The sequence below is a fragment of the Prosopis cineraria genome, unplaced genomic scaffold, assembly GCF_029017545.1.
Source record: "Prosopis cineraria cultivar Desert tree isolate PC_DT_omini unplaced genomic scaffold, ASM2901754v1 PC7, whole genome shotgun sequence".
Taxonomy (NCBI): domain Eukaryota; kingdom Viridiplantae; phylum Streptophyta; class Magnoliopsida; order Fabales; family Fabaceae; genus Prosopis; species Prosopis cineraria.
The window spans coordinates 5,494,345-5,522,197 of NW_026555338.1; the positions used below are offsets into that span (position 1 = coordinate 5,494,345).

The 27,853-nt window shown below is 36.4% G+C and overlaps 1 protein-coding gene across 1 annotated transcript in view; it reads left to right on the top strand.

Moving 5' to 3' along the window:
• LOC129316434 (uncharacterized) overlaps positions 1-25,488 on the top strand; it is a 69,412-nt gene extending 43,924 nt beyond the window's left edge. The window contains exons 3-8 of the mRNA XM_054960864.1: positions 477-515; positions 1,335-1,458; positions 17,457-17,526; positions 18,595-18,711; positions 22,050-22,238; positions 25,191-25,488. Of these exons, the coding sequence (XP_054816839.1) occupies positions 477-515; positions 1,335-1,458; positions 17,457-17,526; positions 18,595-18,711; positions 22,050-22,236 (537 nt within the window). The 3' untranslated portion in view covers positions 22,237-22,238; positions 25,191-25,488. The remainder of the gene's footprint in view (positions 1-476; positions 516-1,334; positions 1,459-17,456; positions 17,527-18,594; positions 18,712-22,049; positions 22,239-25,190) is intronic.
• The last annotated feature ends 2,365 nt before the right edge of the window (positions 25,489-27,853 follow it).

Sequence of the window (27,853 nt, forward strand, 5' to 3'; positions counted from 1 at the left end):
AAGATTGTTGTAATATGTGATTAAATTGTAAAACTACAATGCATTACAGTTCTGTAAAATTTCTACATGCCTTTCGACCTAACATAATACTAAATGGATAGTGTCAATGTGGGAAATTAGAGTTTTATTTTCGCTATTTTACAATTATGCTTTCCCTACATCTGGAATAGATTTTTCTTATAATTCATATTATAGATGAAACCTAACATTTTGCTTCATACATGGTATTTGTATCATTTTTTATTTTTACAACTTCATATATCTAATTCCATCTTGATCTCCTTGTAATTTCATTTTTTCCTGATCTAACTAGTAACAGGCATCATGTTGTTTGGAGGAAAAGGTTCTTTTGATTTTTTGAGTGTAGGTCCAAACGCTATATTCACATGTCAATTGGGATAATTGATTTTTTTTTTTTAATATCATGTACACTATCCAGCTAAATGTCAGTATTTATCATCTTTTGCTATTGGCAGGGAGGGGATCCTTCTCAACAGCGCAATTTTGCTTTTGAGGTAGGTAGTGCTTCCTTTTGGCATTGTGGAAGTGGTTTTTCTTTTTCTTTTTATTTATTACTTTTTTTCCCTTTTTTATTTTTTTATGAGTATTTTATTACTATTCTTTCTTTTGTTTATCTTTCACAATTCTAGTCAAGATCCGTTATTATGTGTCATGTCAGGTGAAATATGACATTCATTGCTCACAACATCATCTTTGGTAGAAGAACAAGGGCTGTTTTTTCTTTACCATCTTAACTAGTTTTTGTTGGTGATTCAGTTCTCTTATTTTTGATGCAAACACGAAACAGGCATTGTGTCATGGCAATTGAGTTTCATCATTTTTCACTACCATTAACCTGAATGGCTATTTAATAGCTCTTAAAAGGAGGAGGATGTTTTTGTCAAATCCACTAGTTCCATGCTGTGAAAATGACTGAGCACAATATTTTTCTCAGTCCAATGATTTTGTTTAGAGCAACTAAAGTGTTTAAATATAAGAGGCAAACTGCCCCATAGCTTAATGAAATCTAGGTTAAAATCGCTACTGGATATTTAAATAATAAATGTCTAATACTGAGAAACGTAATAAATAAAATATAAAATTATATCTAAACAGAAATTACCAAAGGCTATGATGTTGTTCTCCAACATCCATCAGCTAGTGGTTTGATAATTTTCAATGGAGCTATATATTACTGTAACACTGTTGCCCTTCCATGTGTTTACATGTCATACGAGGATGGAGGCTAAAGTGTGAGTGTGGTAGAGATTCTTTACATTATTGATGTACCTTTTTAACTAACACACCCTGTAGTTATGCTGATGAAATTTTAGGTAGCAACATCTTCCTTGGCCTCCTTGGCAAGATTTGCATGGGGATCAAAATCTGTAGTGGACAGTTCAGTGAACAAAGAGATTGCTTCAAATTTTCCCATGCATTTGCAGCTTTATGAATTTGGTAAATCTTCCACCTTACTTGAGTTTTTGGAAAGAGTCCTCACTTTATAGTGATGCTAATGATAGGGAGAAGGCTCCTTTTCTTTCCTCTCATTTAGTCATTAAACTGATTAAACTCTCGTAAGATGATTATTTTTTTTTTAAGTATGAGTACTCTTAGCTTCAATGTTGGTAATTTACTTATTCTGTATCATGACCTAAACCAATTGTTTAATGGGTATAGGTGCATTTTTGCCCTTAATGTTTTCTTCAAGAAGCACCTAGTACCCTAAGATATTTCACATAGTATTTTCGCCCTTTAAGTAATTAATTGGGAGCAATTTTACCCCTAGCATTAAATCATCAAACATTGATTGTTAAGTTGAGGAGAGAGGAAGAAATATGATCCAAAACATGCCAGGTGACATCCAACATGGATCCTATTAGAAGAGTGAGTATAGTGACTTGTGAAGGGCAAAATGGAGATTCATCTGATGCACTATGATTACCATCAATCTATAAGCAAATCAATAAGTAACATTGCAACAGATTTATAAATCATATCTATGAGAAAATCAATAAAATCTAATATAAGCAACAAAATCGAACAATCTCTATTCAACAAAATTGAACATATTATTTAACAATATAAAACTAGATTTGAGGCATGGCGATTGAACCAGTCATGGTTTATAGGTTCAACAATCAACAAAGCTAACACGATCAAAGCTAACAAGCTAACAAGTCCATGGTATGCAGATTTAGCAATCAACAAATCAAACATATTATTCCACAACCTCTGTTTGAAGAATTGGACATAATTATTTCCTTTAAAATGATCGTTGAATGTGAGACTATCAATGGAAGTTGGTCTTAAGGAATTGTTTTGGGAGACTTAGAGAGGTTGATTCAATGTATACGACAAAGTGAAAAGATCAATTTGATACTGATATGAAAATATTAGGGGCTATAGGAATTAGTTGGGGCAGGGGTGTAAATGTTATTTCTATGGGGTGGTATTGTTACTGTTATTTTGGTCTAATAGTCTAGCCCTATAAATACCCAAGTCCAGATACACAGTGTTGTGTTTTAAACTCATTTAATAAAAGGCACTATTTAGAAATGTCTCATCTAAACTTCCCTGTATTCTCTCCTTCTCGTCTACCTATCTCTCTTCTCTCTTCATCTCTTTCTATCCTAATAGTGGTATCTAGAGCTAGTCCTTCCTCCCTCATATGCCTGTCACTCATTTGCAAACAAGAATGGTTGAAGAAACAGATGCAAGACTCACGATGGTTGAAAATCAGATTGAAGGGTTCACTGCCTAGATTGTAGAACTTGTCCGCACGGTAGAAGAGTCACGAACTCATCTCGAGACAGACTCCAATGTGGCAAAAGGACACCATTGAAGAATTGGAGAAGGACGCCAGTGACCAAGACAAGAACGAGAATACCAACCTCCTACCTAATTTACCAAGATGGAGTTTCCAAGATTTCAGAGAGGAGATGTTCTTGGATGGCTCATGAAGTGCGATCAGTACTTCCAGCTTGATAACACCCTAGACGTGTGGAAGGTCATGATGGCTAGTATTCATCTTGATGAGAAGGCTTTTCAATGGCATCAAAGCTTCATGCGTACCAAAAGGAGACGTGCGACTGGATGGGAGGAATATTTAGAAGCCATAAAGAACCGATTTGGACCTACTTATGAAGCACCCATGGCAGAACTGATGCGGCTGCAATAGACAGGGAGCTTAGGAGATTACAATGATTCTTTTGATGAAATCGTATGTAAGCTGGACCTAATTGAGGAGTATCTAGTGCAGACCTATTTAGAGGGTTTACAAGAAGAATGTGCTAGGCTAGTGAGGTTACTTAAGTCCATAACTGTTCAAGATGCAAGAAGTCTGGCCCGACTTCAAGAAATATACCTTCAGAGATCACTAGAAGCAAACACGTGCTCAAGAAAGGTGTCCTACGCATCACAGAGCAGTATCACGACATCCGCAACCTCTTTGCATTCTGCGAATGCCTAGGCAGCACTGAAACAGAGCTTCTCATGTGATGGGTCTCGCCAAAACACAACTAAAACAGTGCGGCCAACCTCAGAATCCTCAATTGTGCAAAGCTTAGCGTCTAACACAGCAAAAGATTCATCTTCTTCTCGCCAATTTATTTCTGGGATTAAAATTCCCACAAAATTAACACCAAAGGAGGAGGCAGAACACAGAGCACAAAACCTCTGCTTTTACTGTCATAAAAAATTTTCTAGAGGCCATAATTGCCCTCAAAGACGCAAGATGCAATTGCAATTAATAGGGCTGGATGAAAATCTGGAGGAAGAGGAGATGGAACCTAACGAGATAGACCCTAATCAACGAGAAATTCCTCTTGAATGCCATCAAATTTCAATGCATGCCATTGAGGGTGAAGTTAGTATGAATTCTATAGGACTTCAAGGATATGTGGGAAGGAGACCTATCCAAATTCTCATAGATAATGGAAGCAGCCATGATTTTCTTGATTATGATTTGTCAAAGAAGTTGGGCTGGAATGAAGAAGAAGATGGATGAACTGATGCAGTGGTTGCAAGGGCTGGAAAATTGAAAATATATTGAGTTTGGAAGGCATTTAAATGGAAAATGTAAGGAGAAGACTTTGGCCAAGACCTCAGGATAATGAACATACGCACTTACGATATTGTGTTGGGCTGGGAATGGCTTAAATGCCTTCATTATGCTTTTTGGGATTATATTTCTGCTACTAAGTATTTCTGGAATGATGGGAAAATGTGTGTTTTGCAGGCACAACCTCCATCAAAATGGCAAATGGTTGATTCCAGCAAGTTGGAAATTAAGAATGGAGACGGGTGCCAATTATTTCTACTCCAATTGGCAGAAAATAGTCAGTTTTAGAGTCAAATCCATCCTGTGCAACCAACAGAAACCATTCTAGAGGCTGTTGGTGACCTTTTGGAAGTATTAAATAGTCTTTTTGATGAACCTAAAGGTCTGCCCCCTTTTAAGAAGGGTCATAACCACCCTATTCTTTTACAAGAAGGGACAGATCCTATTAATCTCAAGCCTTATCGTTATTCTTCTGCCCAAAAGGACCTTATTGAGAAAATGGTGGGAGAGTTGCTAGCTACAGGAGTGATACAAGAGAGTAGCTTCCCTTTTCCTGCGCCTATTGTGTTGGTAAAAAAGAAGGATGGCTCATGGCGCATGTGTATCAACTATCGTGAGCTTAATAAGAAGACAATAAAAAATAGATATTTTATTCCACTTGTGGAAGAATTATTGGATGAATTGAGGGAAGCTAGATGGTTCACAAAGCTGGATTTGAGAGTAGGATACCATCAAATCCGAATGGAGCCTCAAGACACATTTAAAACAGCCTTCCGGTCTCACTCAAGTCATTATGAGTGGTTGGTTATGCCATTTGGCTTAACCAACACTCCAGTAACATTTCAGGGAGCAATGAACTCTATTTTTAGACCTTACTTACACCACTTTGTTCTTGTTTTCTTTGATGACATTTTAGTTTATAACTCAAATTTGAATCTGCATGCTCAGCATCTAAGACTAGTGTTTGAAATTTTGCAGAAAAATCATTATTTCATCAAGAGAAGCTGGTGTACATTTGCCAACAATAAGGTGGAATACTTAGGGCACGTTATTAGTAACGGAATGGTGGCTACTGACCCTCAGAAAATTCAAGCAGTGGTAGATTGGCCTGCACCAACTACTATTAAACAATTGCGGTCTTTTTTAGGGCTTGTCGGGCACTATAGAAGGTTTATCAAAGGGTATGGACAAATAATCAAACCCTTGATGGACCTTTTAAAGAAAAATGCATTCAAGTGGCATGAAGAAGCTGCTGTCACATTCAAGAAGATGAAACAAATACTTGTTTCGGCACCGGTTTTATCTCTCCCAAATTTCAATAAAGAGTTTTGTAGTGGAAATGGATGCTTGTGGAAAGGGAATTGGGGCTGTCCTGCTCCAAGAAAATCGACCCATTGCATTTTTCAGCAAGCTTTTGTGTCCCAAATAGCTCCAGCTTGCAGTTTATGATAAGGAATTATTGGCAGTTGTCCTAGCTGTTGAGCAGTGGTGTCAATACCTTGAACAGATCAGCAAATCCTTTGATTTTTGTTGGGACAGAAGTTGAAGACCCCTTTTCAGATGTATTGGGTTACAAAGTTAATGGGGTATGACTATGAAATTCATTATAAAAGTGGGAATGATAACACGGCTGCAGATGCTCTTTCTTGACTCTCACGACCTCAGCAACTTTAGATGATTTTAGATGCATCATTTCCAGAATTATTACACAAGCTTGAGGAGAGTTGGGAGTTGGATCCAGATCTCAAGGGCCTTATTTCTAAGTTACAGAGACAAAATGGCAGTATTAAAGCCTATTCTTGGGATGGCAAATTCCTTAGAAGAAATGGGAAGTTGGTGGTGGGGGAAAGTCCAGCTTTGAGGCTATTTATTCTAGAATGGTTACACGCTAGTGCTCAAGGGGGACACTCTGGAACACAAGACACATATCAGGAAATCAAAGGGTTATTTTGGTGGAAGAAAATGCTATGAGATGTGCAGGATTTTGTCAAAAATTGTGACACTTGTGCCTGCTGTAAGTATGAGACAGTAGCAAGTCCGGGGTTATTATAGCCACTACCAATTCCGAGTAAGGTGTGGGAGAGTTTTACTGTGAATTTTATTGAAGGGCTCCCTAAATCATGTGGGAAAGAAGTCATTTGGGTTGTAGTGGATAGAATAAGCAAGTATGCCCATTTTATGGCCCTATCTCACCCATTTTCAGCTTCTATGTTAGCTCAAGCATTCTTGGATAATATATATAGATTGCATGGAGCCCCAGTTGAAGTGATAAGTGATAGGGATCTAGTGTTTATTAGTAATTTTTGGAAGGAGTTCCTCAAGGTGATTAGAGTGGAGCAAAAGCTTACTTCTTCCTACCATCCTCAAACCGATGGTCAATCTGAGGTGCTCAATCAATGTTTGGAAACTTATCTACGTTGTATGTGTTGGGAGAATCCTAAAGAATGGAGTGAATGGTTACCACTTGCTGAATGGTGGTATAATACTAGTTTTCATACTTCCATCAAGGCTACTCCCTATGAATTACTTTATGGGTAGAAACCTCCTCTATATGTTCCTTATTTGCCCAGATCAGCAATTGCTGAAGCTATGGACAGGAGTTTTGAGGCAAGGGAATGCATGATTGGAGTGTTAAGGCATCATTTGCATAGGCAAGCGAATTTAACAAGGCAAAGGGCTGATTTGAAAAGATCTGATCGAGAGTTTGAAGAAGGTCAATGGGTATTTTTGAAATTACAGCCTTATAGACAAATCTCTATTGCCTCTAGAAGCACTCAAAAGCTAGCACCAAGGTACTTTGGGCCTTATAAAGTGCTCAAGAGGATTGGGAAGGTTGCGTATAGACTGGAATTACCTCCTAGTTCTAGAATTCATTCCACTATTCATGTTTCTCTCCTAAAGTTATGCCTTGACCCATCAGTGAAGCAGAGACATCCGCTTGATGAATGGCCAGAAATTCCAGAATTGTTATTTCCTGAGAAAATATTGAACAAATGTATAGGAAGGAAGAAAGGAAGGATTATTATTGAAGTGTTAGTTCAGTGAAAAGGCTTGCCAGATGAGGAAGCTACATGGCTGTCTCAGTTTAAATTTCAAAAACAGTTTCCAGATTTTCCTCTTTTTGATCCTTGAGGGCAAGGATGTTAGGGAGGGGAGTATTGATATGAAAATATTAGGGGCTATAGGAATTAGTTGGGGCAGGGGTATAAATGTTATTTCTATGGGGCGGTAATGTTATTGTTATTTAGTCTAATAGTCTAGCCCTGTAAGTACCCAAGTCCAGATACGCAGTGTTGTGTTTTGAACTCATTTAATAAAACGCACTATTTAAAAACGTCTCATCTAAACTTCCCTTTGTTCTCTCCTTCTCATCTACCTATCTCTTTTCTCTCTTCATCTCTTTCTATCCTAGCAGATACTGTGTTAGTTGTGGTTGATAGATTGACCAAGTATGGGCATCCCACCCTTAGAGTGCCAAGGACATGGCAGATGTACTTGTTAAGGAAGTGATCAGATTGCATGGCTTTCCTAATTCTATTGTCTCAGATATAGACTTGGTTTTTTGTTAGTCAATTCTAGGAATAACTTTTCAGCATGGTAGGAACTACTCTTAAATATATTTCCTCATGTCACCGAAAGATTGATGGTCAAACTGAGGTAGTGAAAAGAACTTTAAAGGCTACTAAATAGAACCTTAAATAATGAACTTCACTCCCTCTCACTTGCACACTCAAAGACATAGAGATATCAGACTTTTGGAGGCTCTGATAACAAAATAACCAAGCTTAATGCAAATAAAATTAAAGGAAAAGGCTGAGGGAAATACTGAGGTTTGATATTAATGTATACAAAATACTAAGCCAATGTTACAAGAAACTCCACTGACTTAGATCAAACCCTATCTCCTGTTACAACCAAAATATTCAGATTAGAAATAACAAAACACAAACATAGCATAGCTTTACTAAGCTTGCCCTCTAGCTCTCAAGAGGCCAATCTCTCTCCACAACCAAATACAAAATATGACTTGACTTTGCTAGGAGACTCCAACCACTAATATAAGCCAAAAAGTAACATTTTGTTGTGTAGGAATAATTTGAGCTTGTAGGAACTAGGAAGAAATAAGGGAAAAGATGAGAGAAGAACAGAAAGATAGGTAGAGTCAGAGAGAAATGAGAGATTAAAGAGGTCGAGAGAAATCAAGGAACAAAGGAAATCTTATTTAGTCACTGCTGAGATAAGAAACTACAATACAAATGCCTTAATATATACATAGGCTCACTCACTTACCTAACGGCTAATTTCACAGCACCGCTAACTAAAGCATTTTAACTAACTAATATTAACATTTTATAAAACTATAACAATACCCCCCCTCAAAAGATCCTTGACCTCAAGGATCATTGATAACAAACTGAGGAAATTTTTGTTGCAACTGATGTAGAGGCATCCAAGATGCTTCTTCATCAGGTAATTGCTTCCACTTAATCAGAACTTCAGTAATAATCCATCCCTTCTTTCTTCCAACTCGTTTTTGTAGAATTTTTTCAGGTTCTAAGGCTGGAGGTAGCTTTGGCCAATCAAGAGGGGGATGCCTTTGCTTTACTTTAGGGTCAGGACAAAGCTTTAATAGAGAAACATGGAAAGTTGGATGTATTCTTGATTCAGCTGGTAGCTCTAATTTGTAGGCAACAGCACCTATTCTGGCAATGACCTTATAGGGACCAAAATATCTAGTAGCTAGCTTTTGATTACTCCTTGCAGCAGCAAAAATTTGTCTATAGGGCTATAACTTAAGGAAAACCCATTGACCAACTGCAAACTCTCGATCAATCCTATGAGAATCAGCCTTTTGTTTCATTAGATTGGCTGCTCGATGAAGATGATGCTTCAAAACAGCTAACACAGCTTCTTTAGCGGAAAAAGTCCTGTCTAAAACATCCAAAACAGAACCATTAGGTAAATAAGGACAATGAATAGGGGCTTTCTGACCATATAAAAGCTCATGAGGAGTTGCTTTTGTGGCTGTATGGAATGTGGTATTATACCACCATTCAGCTTGTGACAACCACTTGCTCCAATCCCTTGGTTGTTTCCAACACATACATCTAAGATAGGTTTCTAAGCACTATTTAGGACTTCAGATTGCCCATCTGTTTGAGGGTGATATGTGGTTGAAAGTTGTTGCTTAATTCCCAAAACCTGCAGAAATTCCTTCCAAAATCCACTCACAAATATAAGGTCACGATCACTAATAATTTCAGCGGGTGCACCATGCAATTTATACAAATTATCCATAAAGAGTTGTGCTAAAGAAGAAGCGGAATAAGGATGAGTAAGAGGTATAAAATGGGCATACTTACTCATTCTATCAATTAATACCCAAATTGTATCCTTACCATGAGATTTAGGAAGTCCTTCTATAAAATCCATTGTAATACTCTCCCAAACTGGACTTGGAATTGGAAGAGGTTGCAACAGCCTTGGTGGAGCAATAGCTTCATATTTACAACGAGCACATGCATCACATTGCTTGATAAAATCTGTCACATCATTAATCAAATTTTTCCAACAAAATAATGCTTTAATCCTATGATAAGTGGCTTAAATTCCTGAATGCCCTCCTTGGGAACTAGAGTGTAACCACTCCAAAATTTGTTATTTTAGATTAAGCTCATTCCCAATTACTAGCTTTCCCTTCCTTCTCAACAATTCTGCATCCCAAGAAAAATGTCCCCATGTACCACTATTTTCTTGAGCTTTCTTTTGTATCTCTGAAACCACAGCATCACTTCCCCAACTTCCCTTGATTTTGTCCAGCAATTCAAGAGAAGACATATCTATAACCATCTACATCAGTTGCTGTTTGGGTATTCTTGAGAGAGCATCAGCTGCTGAATTATTATTCCCCTTCTTATATTGTATTTCATAGTCAAACCCAGCTAGTTTTGCAACCCAAAACATCTGAAATGAGGTCTTTAGCTTCTGTCCCAGTAGATATTTCAGACTTTGTTGGTCAGACCTAATTACAAACCGTTTCCTCTCAAGGTACTGATGCCAATGAAGGACAGCAAGGACCACCGCCATTAATTCCTTTTCATATATAGAAAGGTGCTGGTGTCTTTCAGCTAAACCTTTGCTAAAGTAGGCAATTGGCTGCCCCTGCTGCATTAGTACTGCCCCCACGCCAAAACCATATGCATCTGTCTCCACCACAAATTCTTTAGTAAAATCAGGAAGAGAAAGGACAGGTGCTGATGTTAATACCTCTTTGAGATTATTAAATGCTTTGGAGGCCACTTCTGACCATCTGAACCCATCCTTCTTAAGAAGGCAAGTTAGTGGCTTGGCTAAAGCTCCATAACCCTTGATAAACCTTCTGTAGTAACCTGCCAATCTTAGAAACGCCCTTGGTTGTTTCATGGTCTTAGGTTCAGGCCATTCAGCAACTGCTTGAATCTTCTTTGGATCTGTTTTAACTGTCCCTTTACCAATTAGATGACCCAAATATTCTACCTCATTGGCTGCAAAAGAACACTTGCTCATCTTGACATAATACTGATGTTTCCTCAAAATGGAAAATACTTCCTTAAGATGCTGCACATGGTCATCCAAGTTAGCACTATAAATTAATATATCATTAAAAAATACTAGCACAAACCTTCTCAAATAAGGACGAAATATGCTATTCATGGTTCCTTGAAATGTGGCTGGGGCATTAGTTAGGCCAAATGGCATAACTAGCCACTCATAGTGCCCACTATGCGTTTTGAAAGCAGTTTTCCTGACATCTTGAGGCACCATTCTAATTTTGTGATAACCAGCTCTAAGATCTAGCTTAGTGAAATATTTTGCAGTATTCAATTCATCAAAAAGGTCCTCTACCAAAGGAATAGGATATTGATTTTTTACTGTTTTCTTATTTAATTCTCTATAGTCTATACACATTCTCCAAGTTCCATCTTTTTTCTTAACTAAAACTATAGGAGCAGAAAATGGACTTGAGCTTTCTTGTATTACCCCCCCTTGCAATAACTCTCCCACTAAACCCTCAATAACATCTTTTTGAGCTGAGGGATATCTGTAAGGTTTTAAGTTTATAGGATTAGTGCCCTTCTGAAGAACAATAGAATGATCATGCCCCTTCCTGAAAGGTGGTAACCCTTTAGGCACTTCAAAGAGATCAGAAAACTCTTGTAAAGTGGAAGAGATTACTTCTGGAATTTCTGAATAGCACTGGATAGAGAAAATTTCCACCCTTTCCTGCCCTTTTGGTATTAATTGTAACAAAAATACCTGACTAGTATTAAAATCTTCACTTTCCAGCCTCTTTGGCTACACCACACATAAGGTATTGGGAGGGGTAGCTTGAAGCTTATACATTTTCCCTTCAAGCAAAAAGAACATAGTTAGAGACTCATAATCCCAGAAAGCATTCTTAATACTTTTGAGCCATTTAAGCCCAAGCATCAAATCATAAGTATGCAAATCAAGAACTCTAAAATCAGAAGAAAATTCTAAGCCCTGCATTTTCCATTTAAATCCTTCCCAAATGCCATGTACTCTAAGCCTTCTTTCCCTGCCACTTCCACCCATGTTTCATGAGCTTCATCAGGTTGCCAACCCAGCTTCTGGGCTATACTAAGATCTAAAAAATCGTGAGTGCTGCCACTATCAATTAAAATCTGGAGCTGTCTCTTCCCACAATAGCCTATGAGCCTCATGGAGGACACAGTATCCACTCCATCAATGGCATGGAGAGAAATAAAAGACTGGTCCTCATCTTATTCTATCTCACTGGCCTCTTCCTGTTGAGCATCTTCCTCAGACTTCTCTTGCACCTCAATAAAATATAACTGCAATTTTTGTCTCTGAGGGCATTTGTGGTCGCGGGAGAATTTTTCATGGCAATAAAAGCACAAGTTTTTGATTCTATGTTCAGTTTCCTTTTCAGCCAAGAGGATCTTCGTAGTGGGTCTGCTGCCTTTTTCACTAAAAGAAACATTTTTAACTGATAAAGAGGGCATCTTTTCCTTCGGTTGGGTCCCACTCCTTGTTAACACATTTTTATTAACAGCCCACGTGTTCTGGCTTGAGGACGATGTGGCCGAAGGTGACTGAGTCACGTATCCTCCATTCCTGCCTTGCGTCTTCTTTTCAGTCTGCCTCACCGTCATCACTTCTTGCATTCTGGCCAATTTCTGAGCTTCCCTCAAAGTGTGCGGCTTAAATAGTCGAACTGGTCCTTCATAGTCCTTCCGAAGACCCGATAGATAGATGTCTACCAGATATTCTTCGGGTAACCAAAGTTTGCACGCTATCATATCGAACTCGTCGTTGTAGTCGGCCAGCGTTCCACGTTGCTTCAGGCGAGCGAGGTCGCTCATCGAGGTCTCATGAATCGGTCCGAAGCGGTCTTTTATTTCCTCGGTATATTCTTCCCAGGTAGGCCACATTCCTTCCCACGTCTTCTTGTACGCTTGATGCCACTGGAAGGCTCGTGGTTAAGATGGATACTTGTAATCTTGATCTTGGATTCTTCCGGCGTTTCATCTAGCTTAAAATACCTTTCACACTTCAAGAGCCAGCCGAGCGCATCCTCTCTTGTAAACCTGGGAAACTCCATCTTTGTAAACTGAGTGGGTCTCCTATATTCTCTTTTGTCATTCCCTTCTCAGTGCCTATGATCATCAGGGTCATGGTGCCGGTCAAGGTTTTGTCTGTTTCGAGGATTACCCTCTTGTTCAGCATCTTGGTCCCTAACCAGTAGTTGGAGTTGCTGGGAGAGCCCATCAACCAGGTCAGTCAAAGCCTCAATCTTGCCATTATTTTCTTCAATCTTGACCAAGCAGTCTTCCATCTGATGCTGATCTTGTTTGATGTGTCTCCGAGTCTTGACCATATATCATGCGAATCGGGGAGAGAGAAGGAGGGGGGGGAGAGAGAGAGGCCGAGGAGCATTAGCTCTGATACCACTATTGTGTAGGAATAATTTGAGCTTGTAGGAACTAGGAAGAAATGAGGGAAAAGATGAGAGAAGAACATAAAGATAGGTAGAGTCAGAGAGAAATGAGAGATTAAAGAGAGGTCGAGAGAAATCGAGGAACAAAGGAAATCTTATTTAGTCACTGCTGAGATAAGAAACTACAATACAAATGCCTTAATATATATATGCGCTCACTCACTTACCTAACGGCTAATTTCACAGCACCGCTAACTAAACCGTTTTAACTAATTAATATTAACATTTTATAAAACTATAACACATTTATAGTCTCCAATGCTACCATCTCATAGCCCAGACCTATAGCAACTCTAATTGCTCGTTTCTTTCTGCTTAACGTTAGGAGTCTCAAGGTCAATGCCCTGACTATTAGAAAGTTTCTCTCCCTTCTCTTGAATCTTCTTAAGCCTTCTCTTATAGGCCTTTGCAGCAAAAGTGGTTCTATCAGATACCAAGTAAATTTTGAATAACTTATTGTATTATTTCAACTGATTAGAGGGATTATTTATACACAAAGAATATCCTAGCTAATGAGTCCCTATACATGCATAGCCTGCCTTATACAACCATGCACTATCAACTAGCATATTTATGCCTTACAACAAGTAAGAATTCTATCTATTCTGACAACAGTAGTAGTAGTAGTAGTAGTAATAATAATAATAATATCTTAACAAAAATTAGTAAATATTGATATTTCTACACTTCTATATCAAGTTTTCCCATATTTCCTATCAATATATAGCAGTCATTTAATTATATAATATGTGTTTTCCCTTGTTAAATCTCCCTCCTTAAATCTTTGAAATATCATTTGTCAACAAAGGCATGTCCTTTTTGTAGAAGGGTTCGAGAGGCCTTGTCTGAGCTAGATCTTTCTATAGAGGTTAGCACTTGGCTGCATTCGCTTCACATAAAATTATCAATATTATCTTTTTTTTAATTATCCCTTGATTTGTCAAATCTCTATTTTAAGAAGATGACTCTTTCTCATAGCTGCAACAATAATGCTTCTAGATGTTTTGAGACCTATATTTGCAACTTCATCAAATATGTGGAATGGCATCAATTTGTATTTTCTTACAAGAATTTAAGAAAAGTATGGGGATATCTCATTTTTGTTATTTATATGTGTTGGAAGAATTTATTTGTTTATTTTTTTATAGTCTTTTTGTTATCATTTACTGTTAAGTATAATCAGAATAATATATATATATATATATATTTTCTACTTTTAGGATATAGTTATAGATTATAGATATTTAGGACCCGTTTGGTTCATTTCATCATGGAACTATGTAATAGGCATTACATTGATACTAAAAGACAATCATATCCTTCTCTATATTCCTCTTTTTCCCTCTTCACTCATTACCGAAGTCCATCCACCTTCGTCAAAGTCTAGCACGTCAATGCTAGAGCCTTATTGTCCACAACTATTGATAGAGTGATGTCCTCATCATCGTTGTCCACCTTTGGCAGATGACTCCGGCAAGCCTCTCACCCCGTTCAACCCTCTCACTTTGGTTGCTTTAACTCTGCCATTTCTCCCACATTGTCATTCACCCCTCGTCTCTCCCTCTCTCTCTCCTCGACCATCCCTCATTTTGGCACTCACTGCCCACAATTGCACTTGGTGAAGAGGATTTGTTTAACATCCTTGTTTTGTAATTTTGATTTTGATTCTGGATTTTGGAGTTGATCATGGCAATAGGGAAGAAGCACCAACAAAAGGGAAGGGAGTTCTTTTATTTTTATTGAAGTTGCATTATTCTTTTTATTTTTTATAAGTATTTAAATAAATATAAAAAAATTAATTTAGTTAAACATTCCCAATGTCATATCAAACAAATCCATGATAATTATCATTACATTACATTCTATTTCTTACCATTGCATCCCATGACATTACATATGATTCCTCGAACCAAATTGGCTGTTAGGACATCTCCTTAGCAGGATATCCTATCTCTATTGGGATGGGAAGTGCTCAAACTGATAAAAAGATAAAGGCAAAATAATTATACTAAGAAAATATGAAGCAATTATCTCACTTTATCCAAAGGGATAAAATGAACTTGTATTTCTGGATATGACTACTAGCTTCTGAGTTGTAAGCCTATTTATAGAGTTGGAATAATTTCCAAATAACTAAATAAACTCTGAGTAATCCTTAAAATATCTTAGGAAACTCCAATAGCTAGAAAATAGCAAACTAGATATTGAACCACTTCAACAACAGATATGGTTCTTTATTTTGCTGAGCAACTCCTAAAATCTCTCAAATAGAATTATTCCAAATAATTTGAAATAACCAACACCAAAATAAAAAAAAAATATACAATTCAGTTTTTGATGCTTTCCTCTTCTGAAATAAGTTTGCAGAGGTTTCTTATCATTATCCTCCTCAAAAACTCAACTTGTCCTCAAGTTGGAAAAAAGGCAATTGAGCTTGCAAGAGGTCATAGTCCTCCTAGCTTGCTTTCTCTATAGGTTAATCTCGCTATTACACCAGCAATTCTAGGGAGTTATGGTGAGTCTTATGATGAGTTAGCACTTGAACAAGCTGCAATTGCAACTCAAAATCTGCAAAATGGTAAAGAATCTGGAGTAGTCAACCGTTTTCCATAGGCTTGGCACATGAGTGGCGAATGGCAAATGGGATGAATCCTAGAATCCTAAGGTAGCTCCAACTCATAAGCTACTTGTCAATACCAAAGAATCTTGTGAGGGCCAAAGAAATGAGGGGACAACTTCTCAAACTTCCACTTAGTGAGTGATCGTTGACGGAAAGGTTGTAATCACAACCAAACAACATCATCTTTAAATTCAACTTCTCTTCTATGTTGATCAACATAAGCTGTCATTCTATCCCATGCCTTGCGCAAACTATCCTTTAGAAGTTTCAGCATCTCATCCCTAGTCTCCAATTGTCCTTCTAGGTTTGCAATAAGTGTTACCCCTGTCACATAAGGAGACAAAGAGGTGGATCATGACTGTCATGATCTTGAATGGATCAAGTTTGGATGATCTAGGATTTACTACCATGATAATTATGCACGTCACACACCCTTTGAGAAATAGAGGAAATGAGATGATTGTTAGGGTAGGCTTTGGATATTTTTTGCATGAGTTTGGAAATTTAGAACTTTGGATGCCAATCTATTGGCTAGGTAGGCAGTAATCATCATAGCTTCACTTACCCCAATTATTTATTTATTTATTTATTTATTTTTTTTTTGAGAATAGTGAGTCAATGTTATGAGCACAAGTTTAAAAAGAGAGCTCATCCTAGGGACTAACTGATTGGGCGGGGATGCCCTTTGCACGTATAAATCCTACTTCATTTCACACTTATAAGCCCTTCATACATTCTCTCTTGATCAACCAACATCTTATATAAACCATGATCTGATGCTCATGCCCTCTTGACTGTCATGTAGATTGATTTACTGCATGATTTTCTGCAGAGTAAAGTAGTAAATCACAACCCTTTGATCACCTTGTTTAAGATCTTGATCATACCTTTTAACTGAAACAAATCACATTGTTTTCACTTGTTTAAGGTCTTGGCTAGGAGGTATTCCTCATTGGTCTCGAGACTCATAACTCACTAACCATCTCATCACCATTGAGTTTCCATTGTACCAGTTATCAAATTCTGGGTCTCTTCCAGGGGTGGTTGGGGAGCATCACCATTTAAATAGTTCTCTTCTCTTTCCCTTGTATGAACATCAACAGGCTTTCGGATCACTGTAGATAGTTGTCCCCGTTAAGTTTATGTGCAGTGAGAGGGAAGGAGTTATGTTCATAGGCTGGAGCTCTAATACCATGTGGGAATTTGTAATGTTTTTATTCATTCTTTAACATAGAATGCATTACAATATACAGGAGTTGGATAGCAACAATCATGCCATCAAATCTCCTAAGATATAGATGATAAAAATATAATAATAAAAGGCAATAAAGATAATTTATTTGATCCCATGAAATTAGGGATATAATACTTAGACAATAGGATTAGGAGAAGCCACTGGACCTAATATAAAGGAATGAGCCTATCTTCAATATAAATATTACACTAGGACAACTGAAACTAGGACAGTTAAAAGATTTTTATTAAGACAACTGAAACTAGGACAGTTAAAAATAAATAAATAAATAAATAAATACAAGCCACTATTTGAATGAATAAATCTTGACAAATTTGAATATACTAAATGATAAAGCACAATGGCATTATACAATTCATGTAGCCGACCCTATCTTATGGGATAAGGCTTGTGGTTGTTGTTGTATTTAATATATTAAATGAAATATGTATCCCTTATCTCAACCCCTTATATCAAATATCCCATTGCTTTCTTATTTTGGTCTTTCTTTATGTAGATGACATTGTGAAATACTTATTTGAGGGATGTGGAGAAGGCAGAAGTCCATCAACTGGTCTTTTGGAAAGGTATCAGATATGAAAGATTGTTTTTTTGTTGAGAATATGTCACTGCTACAAATCATATCTTTTAGGGGAGCAGAACAGTGTTGAATCATCACTAGTTAAAATTGGGGTAATACTGTATCAAGAAAGGGCTATAGCACTTCTAAATTTTCTGGAGTCTACATGAAAGTATCGTAGCATATAATTTATTTCTATATCTTTACTTTGGGCAACATAGTAACCCTTAAGGACTTATGAACAGGTTTCCTTAGCAAATACAAAATATCTTTTGAACAAAAAACGCTGGGTAGTTCACCATATTTCCTATGCCATGGTTCCACATTTTGCAGCTCTTTAGTGTTCTCTCTCTCTCTCTCTCTCTCAGCCAGCACTTTGTTCACTGGATGGCTGCCAACATTACTTCAAGCAGGTAGAGGAATGACATTATGAGAATGTTCAAGTCCTGGTCCTCCACCTGAAAAATTAGAGCTCTTCTCTTATGAAAACAATGCTGTAAGATAATCCTTCTCATTCTCTAATATACCCCTACTAATTTTTTCTTTTTTGGGACAGAGATATGGAATGGAATCTATGATTTGCTAAACGGTTGGGACTTTCGGGTGCTGGGGTAATGTATGCATTATTTGTTAGTGTGGTGTGAGAGAGAGAGAAATAGGTGTTGTAATCAATTGTCAGAAGGGATGTATGCTGTTGAGGGTGGCCGAGAAGGCGGCAAGAAAGAGGTTTAAAAGGGGTTTAAGGTCTGAGAGAAAGGGAAGGAAGAAACTTGCTTTGTGCCGGGTGAGTCTCAAGAGGAGTGTTTCTATATGCTATCTTTCGTCCAATTCTTAGATTGTGATGGGGTCATTTCTTCTAGTGTTTCAATGATGTAGTTGGTCATTTTGGTATTCGTTTCCATCTGTGGGTGTGCCAACCTTTTGTTTTATTAATTTTTCACCGGCCATGTCTTCGTCTTGCTTAGTCCATACACTGGCAAAGGATTTTTATCTTGTTTTTCATAATCAGTTCAATAGAATAGCATCTTTGAGTCATTTTGGTTTTGGTTCCATCATTTTCTTCTACATTTTCAAGTATGCAAGAATTGTGCGTGAGGCATTATGTGAACTGGAGCTCCCTTACATTCTTCAAAATGTGGGAGATGGATCTTGCCAGAAGGACTTACTTTTTGCTGCTTCAGGATCTAAAGAGGTTAGATTTTAGCCAAAAATTTTAAACTGCTTAGGTATATGGGTGCGAATCTGATTCTAGTACTAAATACTAATTCCTTTATCCCAGATATGCAGTTTTTCTTTCTGTGGTTTGTTTTATTTTAATACTCCCCACCTAGTGGGATAAGGCATGTTATTGTTGTTGTTGTTTTATTTTAATACTATATTTCCATTTTTATTTTAATATTGGTAGAAAATCGGTTGAGATGGTTTGGACATGTACAAAGAAGACCAAGGGAGGCACCAGTGAGAAGAGTGGAACATATAACTTTGAGTCCGATTAAGAGAGGTAGAGGAAGGCCTAAGAGAACACTCTTGGAAGTTGTTGAACGCGATCTCTTAATTAATAATATTCCTAAAAGCTTGATAAATGATAGAGCACAATGGCGTCTTGCAATCCATGTAGCCGACCCCACCTAGTGGGATAAAGGCTTGTTGTTGTTGTTGTTGTTATTGATGTACTTAACAGAATCCAGGATGTTAGGATTTGATTTGAGGAAACTTGTTAGCATATTGATCCTTTAGAATAACGAGACATGTAACTTGACCTATGATTGAAGAATATGGAGAATTGTGCTTTGAATTTTCATTATGGTATTTGAGCCATAAGTCCATGAATTCTCCATCACCCATTGAAATTCCCATGAGTTCTCTGAAAAATTCTGACCCGAAACCATTGGTTGAAGTTATTGCTTCCTTTAGATTGATGAACCCACCAAATGCAAACATAGAACGGGGGTAGAGAAATGACCGCATAATCGCTAATCCTCACAGTAACAGCAACATAGCAAAAATTGGAAACGAAGTTACAGAATATGAATCCAAAATAATGAGGTCTTCCCTGACATTCGAGAAAAAGGACTCTTCCCAAGCCAACTGCAAAGCAATGCCTTCATTTTCCTTTGCACAATACCCTAGAGTCCCACATTGCATCAGACTTCATTTCTTATATTTGCTGGCCTCTTGGGCCCTATTTCTCTTGTAGGTTTGTGGAAAAAGGTACGAGCTTTTGTGAAAATTGATTTTCCATTACTGTTCCCCTGTAAAATAGGGTCTGATTTAGTATCGAAGATAATAATCACCCTAAGAATCCTCCTATACAATAAATGAGAAAGATAAAAATAAATCACAAATCCCCAAATCCCCAAATAACAGGATTTCGACTGGGCTTGGCCCACAAAGCTAATAGGTTTGTCAATGTACTATATTGTTCTAATGCTGAATCACCACACATACCTGTGGAAGATCTGACGTTGTATGGATATATCAATTGCTGAGCATGTTTGGCCTTAAATTTTCATTGCCAACAAAGTTAGTGTGTGACGATCAATCTTATCTTATGTTTCACCTTTGATCCTTTCTTTCATGAGCACACCAAGCACAGCAAGATTGAGATTTGTTCGAGTAAAGATTCAAGAAAAAAATTATCTCTACAAGATATGTTGAAAGATGAGATCTATTGGGTGATATTTTCACAAAAACTTTGAATGGCGACGACATTTTTAACAAGTTAGACATGACTAATATCCATGATCCGATGGGTTTGAGAATATGCTTTGATTTCCTATATATGTACATGTCTTTGTTATTACAATAGGAGTGTTTGCGAAGATTAATATTGATTAGGGATTAAATTGTATAAATTAGTTATGATAGGCGTGATTGTAGGGATTAATATTGATTAGAGATTGATTTATGAAGGTTGAAGTACATTTTTGCTTCAGGAGTATTTCCAAAGAGGAAAATTGTAGGGCAATGTCACATGTAATCTTCAAAACTGGTGCAATGTTGCCCATTTTTAACGGCCAACATTAAGTCAATATTATGTCAAAAAATTTCTCCCAACGCATACCAACAGTTGACTTTATGCTAACTGTTAAAAAAATGGCAACGTTGCATTAGTTTTTAAAGATTATGTGCTTTATTGCTTCATAATTTTCTTTAGGGTCCCCATAACTACTCTGAAAACATCCTAGGGCAAAACTGTACTTCAACTCTATAAAATCAATCCCTAATCAATATTAATCCCATTTGCATTGGTATTCCAGCTAAATTGTTGACTGGGCATCCTTAACTACTGTCATCACCAGAAATCTTTCTCACAAACCTTGCATGTTCTGGAAATTTCTTTTCACAGGTTCCTTACTTCATTGATCATCACACTGGTTTTCAACCCGGAGACTTAAAGATGATCCTATCCTACTTATTCCAAACCTACTCAGTAGCTGCCATGTAATTTCCACTTACTATAGTTGAATATTACTCTTAAAAAAAGTATTGCAGTGTGTATCAACTGCAAACAAAATAAACCAGGTACTGTCAGTCGAAAATTGTGAATAATTTATTAGAAGTCATTCAGTTTGCGAAACCTCTTAAGTGACAATTGTATTGTGCAGTTTCACCTGAGGCCTCTTGAATGAATCAGATTCATGGAGAGGGATCTAATGATTGGATGACTCTCTATGGTGCCTCATGAGATGCGTGTTTATATCTAGCCTGTAGTTTTTTTTTTTTTTTTTTAAAGGAAAACTCAAGAAGAGGAGGTTCATTAGACGCTCTTAGCCTCTTTTTTGCGAATCAATTTTGGAACATTATTTCCAAGGACCAATTTACAAATTATGTACTCTTAAGAGCCGTCAATGGTAAATACTTGTTCCACTTGTAAATTTTTGTTGTATGAGTGGTAAATAGTGTGAAATGTCTTATAAATTTGCAGTATATGGGTGGTAAATGTGAAGTATTTCTTAATGATTAATTTTTGAATTTGGTCCTTCAATATAATTCTCCCATCAATTTTTTAGTGTATCAATTATTAAATTGAAAATGTTATTCCATAATATTTCTATTCATAATATGGTGTCCAATTATGTATTTAATCTAAACGATGTATGTTAATTTATTTGCATGGAACAAGTCATTAATCAGATTTGGGGCCCAAGTCAACTCACATAGTGAAGACAACTTTCTTTCTTGTAGTTTAGCATCAACAAGCTTTATTTTATTAGATTGGGTTTGTTACATGAATTGTATAATGCTATTGGGTTATATTATCTTTCAAGTTCTTAAAAATATTGTTAACTATGATTGGTTTTTCTCCACTCTCTTAATCTAAGTCATTCCAAATTTTTTTTTTACCATTTTTTCTCATATTACCATGCTCATTTTTTTTCATACATGCACATTTTATATTTTATCTTTTTGTGTATTTTCTCATGTCCATTTTAACATTCTTATCTTTGTTACTTCAACTTTATGCTCTTATTGTCTTTTTAAAACCCAATGTTCACTATCAATGTTGCCCACTTCTTCACTTTGTAGGGGAGGTTGTGGGATTGAACCCCAAAGGTGTGCGTTATGTCAAACCCTTGGCAATTCGATCATTGGGAAAGTTGTACTACCAGTGTACCCTATATTGAATAAATTGTACTCGGAAGGGCTAACAGTAAGAAGAGGGAGGGCCAGTAGTAATCTTCAAAAATACATGGGCTATTTCTTCAAACTCTAAAGGTTTTCTTCTTTGATTTTCGTAATTTTTTTTATCTATTTTGAGCTGTTAAATTTCTTTTTTGTATTAATTGAAGTTGCTTAGTGGGCTTTTGCATTGATTTTAGTCCAAGTAACCATCAAACCAACAAAAAAGTGACCTACACTTTCTACTATAAAGACCTTCATAGGTGTCATTTCTATGCTTGGATGATAACTATTATTATATGCAAATTTTACTAATGATAAGTGTTTCTTCCAACTTTCATCTTGATCCATTGTACAATACCTAAGCATATCCTCTAAGGTTTAATTTTCCTTTTAAATTGACCATCTATTTAAGGATGATAAGTTGTATTAAAATATAATTTAGTACCAAAAGCTCCTTGTAACACTCCCCAAGATCTTGAGGTAAATCTAGGATTACAATTAGAAACTATACTTGTTGGTATTCCATGCAATCTTACTATTTCTTGAATGTATAATTGAGAAAGTTTTTCCAAGGAATCAATAATCTTTATGGGAAGGAAATGGGATGATTTGGTTAACCTATTAGCTATAACCCAAATAGTATCTTTGCTTGGTTGGGCTTGGGGCAATCTAGTTATAAATCTATAGTAACATGGTCTCATTTCCATTCAAAAATCTCTAACGTTTGAAGACTAGAGGGTTTTTAATGCTCTAGTTTGATTTTCTAATAAGTCAATCATCTACTCACGAATTTAGCAATTTCATTCTTCACTTTTGGTCACCAATGCATTATTCTTAGATCCTCATACATTTTTATAGATCTTGGGTGAATAGTGTAATTATTTTTATGTGCTTTTTTTAGACTTTTCTTTTTAAGGCTGCATGTTTTTGATACACAAATTCTTCCTTGAAATAGAATTGTTCCATCATTAGTTTTGGAAAATCCCTTGTGATTCACTTGACTATGCAGGAATGGATTTTTTTTTTAGCTTGGTTAATTTAATCCTTCAAATCACAACCTATTCTTAGAGTACTTAATCATACATTATGTATATCTAGGAAAATTTAATCTTGATTTATTAACCCAATGAGTGTGATTAGTGAGTTAATGAGGTGTGTGGCCAGAGGGGCCTAATTAGTGTATTTTATTATAATCTCAACCCTAGAAGTGGGTTAGGATCGATGGCGGGCCACCTGGGCAAGGAAAGAGGAAGAAAAAGTGAAGGAATGCCCTTTGTGCCATATGTCGCGGCATGTGGTCAATCTGCCACAGTGCACAGGGGCATATTTAAATGTAACGGCCTCCTTGTGCCATGTGCCATGGTGGAGGGCAACGTGTGTCACAGTGCAAGAACAAAAATTTGACTTTATCAGTTTGTTTTTGTGTGAAAAATTAGAGAAGAAAAAGAAGAGAAATGCGAAAAGTTCGACTTTGGCTTTGCTAGGGCTTGTTGGAACATATTGGTGATAGATCGAAGCTCCTAAACATTCAGAGTAAATAATCTATGGCTTTTTCTTCCTTTCTCTCCCTTATTTATGAAGACTTATGATAGGATTTGAGTTGGAGAGTTTGTTTTTAGTCCATTAGAGTGTGGGCTGAACCCATTGATTAAAATGTGTATAATGGGAGTTATTTAAGGTATTGGAATACAACATTAATGATTTTTGAAGTGGTTGGTGCATGGGAGTAATAAATATCTAAAATTAACATAAATATAGTTGTTGGAAGTGTTGGTGGACCATTAATGGTAGCTTGAGGAGTTAACAATGATAATGTACTTTAATAGAGCCTAATGGACCCATTGGGTATGAATTGGTAGAGGTTTGTGGGTTTGGTAGAGTAGAGAAAATGTGGAATTAATGTTGGTTAATCCTTAATAGTGGGATTGTGATGATACACTTATGTATGATTATAGTGAGTTTTGTTTTGGTACCATTCAAGCTTGGGAGAAGCTTTGAAAGTATTTTGTGTGAGGGGGAAACCATTGACCTCTCAAAGGTTTAAGGTAACTGAGGGAAACCTAATTTTTTATAGTTGAATGTTAACTGTGTTTGTGAAATGTGGTTGATGATTTAAATTAATGATGCATATTGGCATTGGGTTTAATTTGTGAAATGGTTTTGTGAAGGAAACCCTTGATTATGTCACCCATTGGTGATTTTATGAATGTGATTATGGTTGTTTTTATAGGTGGAGAATTGTGATGTGTAATGTGATGAGTATGTGGAGAATTTGAATATGAGTATGTGAGTTTATGTGCCATGAATTGATTGTTTGCAATGTATATTATGTAAGAAATGTGCATAGCATGATCATTGGTGGGAGTTTGCTTAAGGAAAGGAGTAGTTGGTTAAAATACACATGGTATTGGCAGTGACCGTTAGAATCGAGAACTTACCTTGGCATCAATCATTGAAATCGGTGGGTAGTCCTTGTCCCATGGTTGATTTGAGACTGTCTCACTTATTCTATGAGGGACTCGAACCTAACTAGTCTCTGCCAGTTCATGAGGAGGCTAGGTTAGGGGTACGACACCCCATGGTTGTTAGTATTGAGGAAAACTGGATTACATAAGTGAGTGAGTTAACATTGGCTTAGTAGCTCCTCAAAAGTGAAAGGCTAGGTTAGTCCGTGAAGGACGTAGCCATGTGATAGCCACCGGTTTTATATCGGAGGTAATAGGAGAGTATAAGGTTGGCATTCAATCATGCATATAAATCCAGTCACATGATTGTCAGTATTGTAGTCTGGCATGTGTTAGGGGCGCACGGTTGATATTATTGTGACCCTGTGTTGTGCTTTACAAAATAACATGATTATATGTGTTGTGGGCTCGATCACATGGTTGTTAGTTTTGTGAACCGTGGCCAATTCCATCTTAGTATGATTATGTTGTGCTTGTTTGCCTATTGCATCTATTTACAATTGATACGCAACTGTATAGATTAGGTAAAGATTTGGTTACTGAGTGGTTGTACTCACCCCTTAATTCTCTATATTTTCAGGGCTTAGCTTATCAGTTCCAAGTCAGGGAAAACACACTGAGGCTTAGGATTATTGAGTCATCCTTTCTGTATACATCTCTTTGTTATTTTTATGTGTATATGTTAATGGAATTGCCAACTATGATCGCTTGTTATTATTTTGCACTACTTGCATTAGTTTGTGTGCAACTTATGTATTTTGTGCTTCGGGTTAGTGAGTTTTGGTTGTAAACTCGTGGATAGGGCCAAAATACTTGTGTAAGTAGAAACATTTATATTTTTGAAAGATTTGGAATGAAAATGATGATATTGTGCAACATTTTCCTCCCCCTTATGTTTTTTGTGAAAATCAAGTGAGTGGTGATTTTAAGATATATATATATATATATATATGTTTTTGATTGTGTGTGGTACGTTGCACAAGTCCACTAGAGTCTATTAAGTGTGATCAGATGGTCAGTGCAGGCTTTTGGCACTTATGGTTGAGTTAGGGCACCAAAATTGTGAGATTTTTTTGAAAATGTGGTAAAATGGGTTTTAATATCCAACTTTTTATAAAAAAATAATTTGAGTATGAAACCAGTACAATTAACTAGAGCTAGGAGAAAGCTTTGTGTAGACACTGAAACCATCTCAAGGACGTCAGATAGAGATTTGGGACACATCAAAAGTTTGCTCCCTGTGCTATCAAATGACAACAACTGATGTTGTCAAATTCGTGCAATGCGACACGGTGCATAGCACATAGAAGGATGAGTCGCGTTGCATAAGTCACAAGCCACAGCACGCGTGTCGTTTTCTGCACAAAATCCAGTTTTGAGTTTTAAAGCTCATTATTTTTGGTTCCATTTGTTTTCTAAGCTTCTGCATTACTTTCAAACTCTATTTTGAACATGTTAATTGTCTAATTTGAGATTGAAAATTGAGTTTTAGGATTCTATTATTTATAATTTTGAAAAATCTTCTCTTTAAGGCAATTTTACAACTTTGGTAATTCTGAGAGTTAATTCCTTGATTACCTTAATTTTGGAGTCAAACGTGGTTAGGTATGAGAGACCTTACACTATGAGGCAAGATCATCATTGAGAGTCTGTTGTCTCCAAAGTATTCTAACAATTTAGTTTCTTCTATCATTAGGTGGAAAACTTCTAGAGATTTTCTACTAAATACATCTACAACTATATTCAATTTTCCTATATGATATTTGAGATTGAACTCATAACCTTTAATAAACTCTAAACATCTCCTTTGTCTCATATTCAGTTCTTTTTTTATCAAAAAGATAGTTAAGAATTTTATGATAATTGAAAACCTCAAAACTAGCTCCATACATTTAGTGCCTCTAAGTTTTTAAGGCAAACATGTCAATCGCTAATTCAAAATCATGAATAGGGTTGTTTACTTTATGAGTCCAAAGTTGTCTAGATGCATAAGCCTTTTTGGATGCATTAGTATAAACATCAAAATTTTCTTGCCGGTTAGTGTAACATCTGAAATTTCCAATCTTGTAATTAGTTACTAATCACGGGTGAATTAGTAATTAGTAAATGATTAGAGATTTGGAAGATAACATGACAATTTGACTATTTAGGATGTTTAATGAATAGATACGGGTGGAAGAACTACATCTCGGAGTGAAGCATGTTTGCTTGGTAAGGATTTCCCTCACTATGCCACGTGCCATGATGCATGGTATAGAAAATGACTTGATAAGTATGTGGATAGCTCGTGAAATTTAGAAAGGAAGGGAAGAGAAACATGAAAAAGAGAGGAGAAGAGGGAGATCTCTATTAGGGCAATAGAGTTTGGGAGCTTGGAAGGCATTTCCAACTAATTACTTTTCAGGTAAGCTTCATACAACCTTTAGCTTTAATTCTACTATAATTTTTCTTAGTATAAGTTATAGAGAAATTGAATTGGAAAAATTTAAGGGGTTATTTTCTTACCCTATAGTAACAAAAAGGTTCTTGGAAGTTAAATTATGACTTTGTTACTGGTTTGGAGTTGACCGATAAAGCTTTGAACCTATAAGCTTAAATTGACCCTAAATGAGTTAAGGTTAAGGCTGGAAATTGTGAAAGAAGTAGATTGGGGTTTAGAGAAGTGAATTAGTGGCAATTGAGTGAAAATGAATCTAAATTGGTTTGGTGGGAAGGAATGGATGGTTAAATATAGCCTTAAATAACAATTAAGTATTTTTAGTCAATGGGATCAATTGACTAATTGTGTCAAATGCGTGTAGATTAACATATTTGAAGTGTAGAGTAAGAAGAGAACTTGGTAGAGATTAGTTAGCGATTGAGAAAGTACTAAGGTAACCTTTCTTGTGACAGAAGGGTTTAAATAATTGAATAACTTCCTCTAGTTGATTATCAACTATAACTGTTTGAAAGTACTATAGATAATGCATGAAACTGTTTTAAACTAAGCATGTTTTGTGACATTGCATGATTGTTGCATGAAAATAGATTTTGACCAAAGAAACAAGTGGAAACATGAAATTATATACTTTATATATATATATATATATATATTATATTATATCTGTATGGATGTGTATGTATACTTATGATTAGTATAAAAGCATAACCGTGGGGGTAGGAGTTCACCCGTAGAAAGAAGTAGTGAAAGACTATATGGCATATTCTCTTTAGTACTCGACAAGGTGCAATGTTAGAGAATTG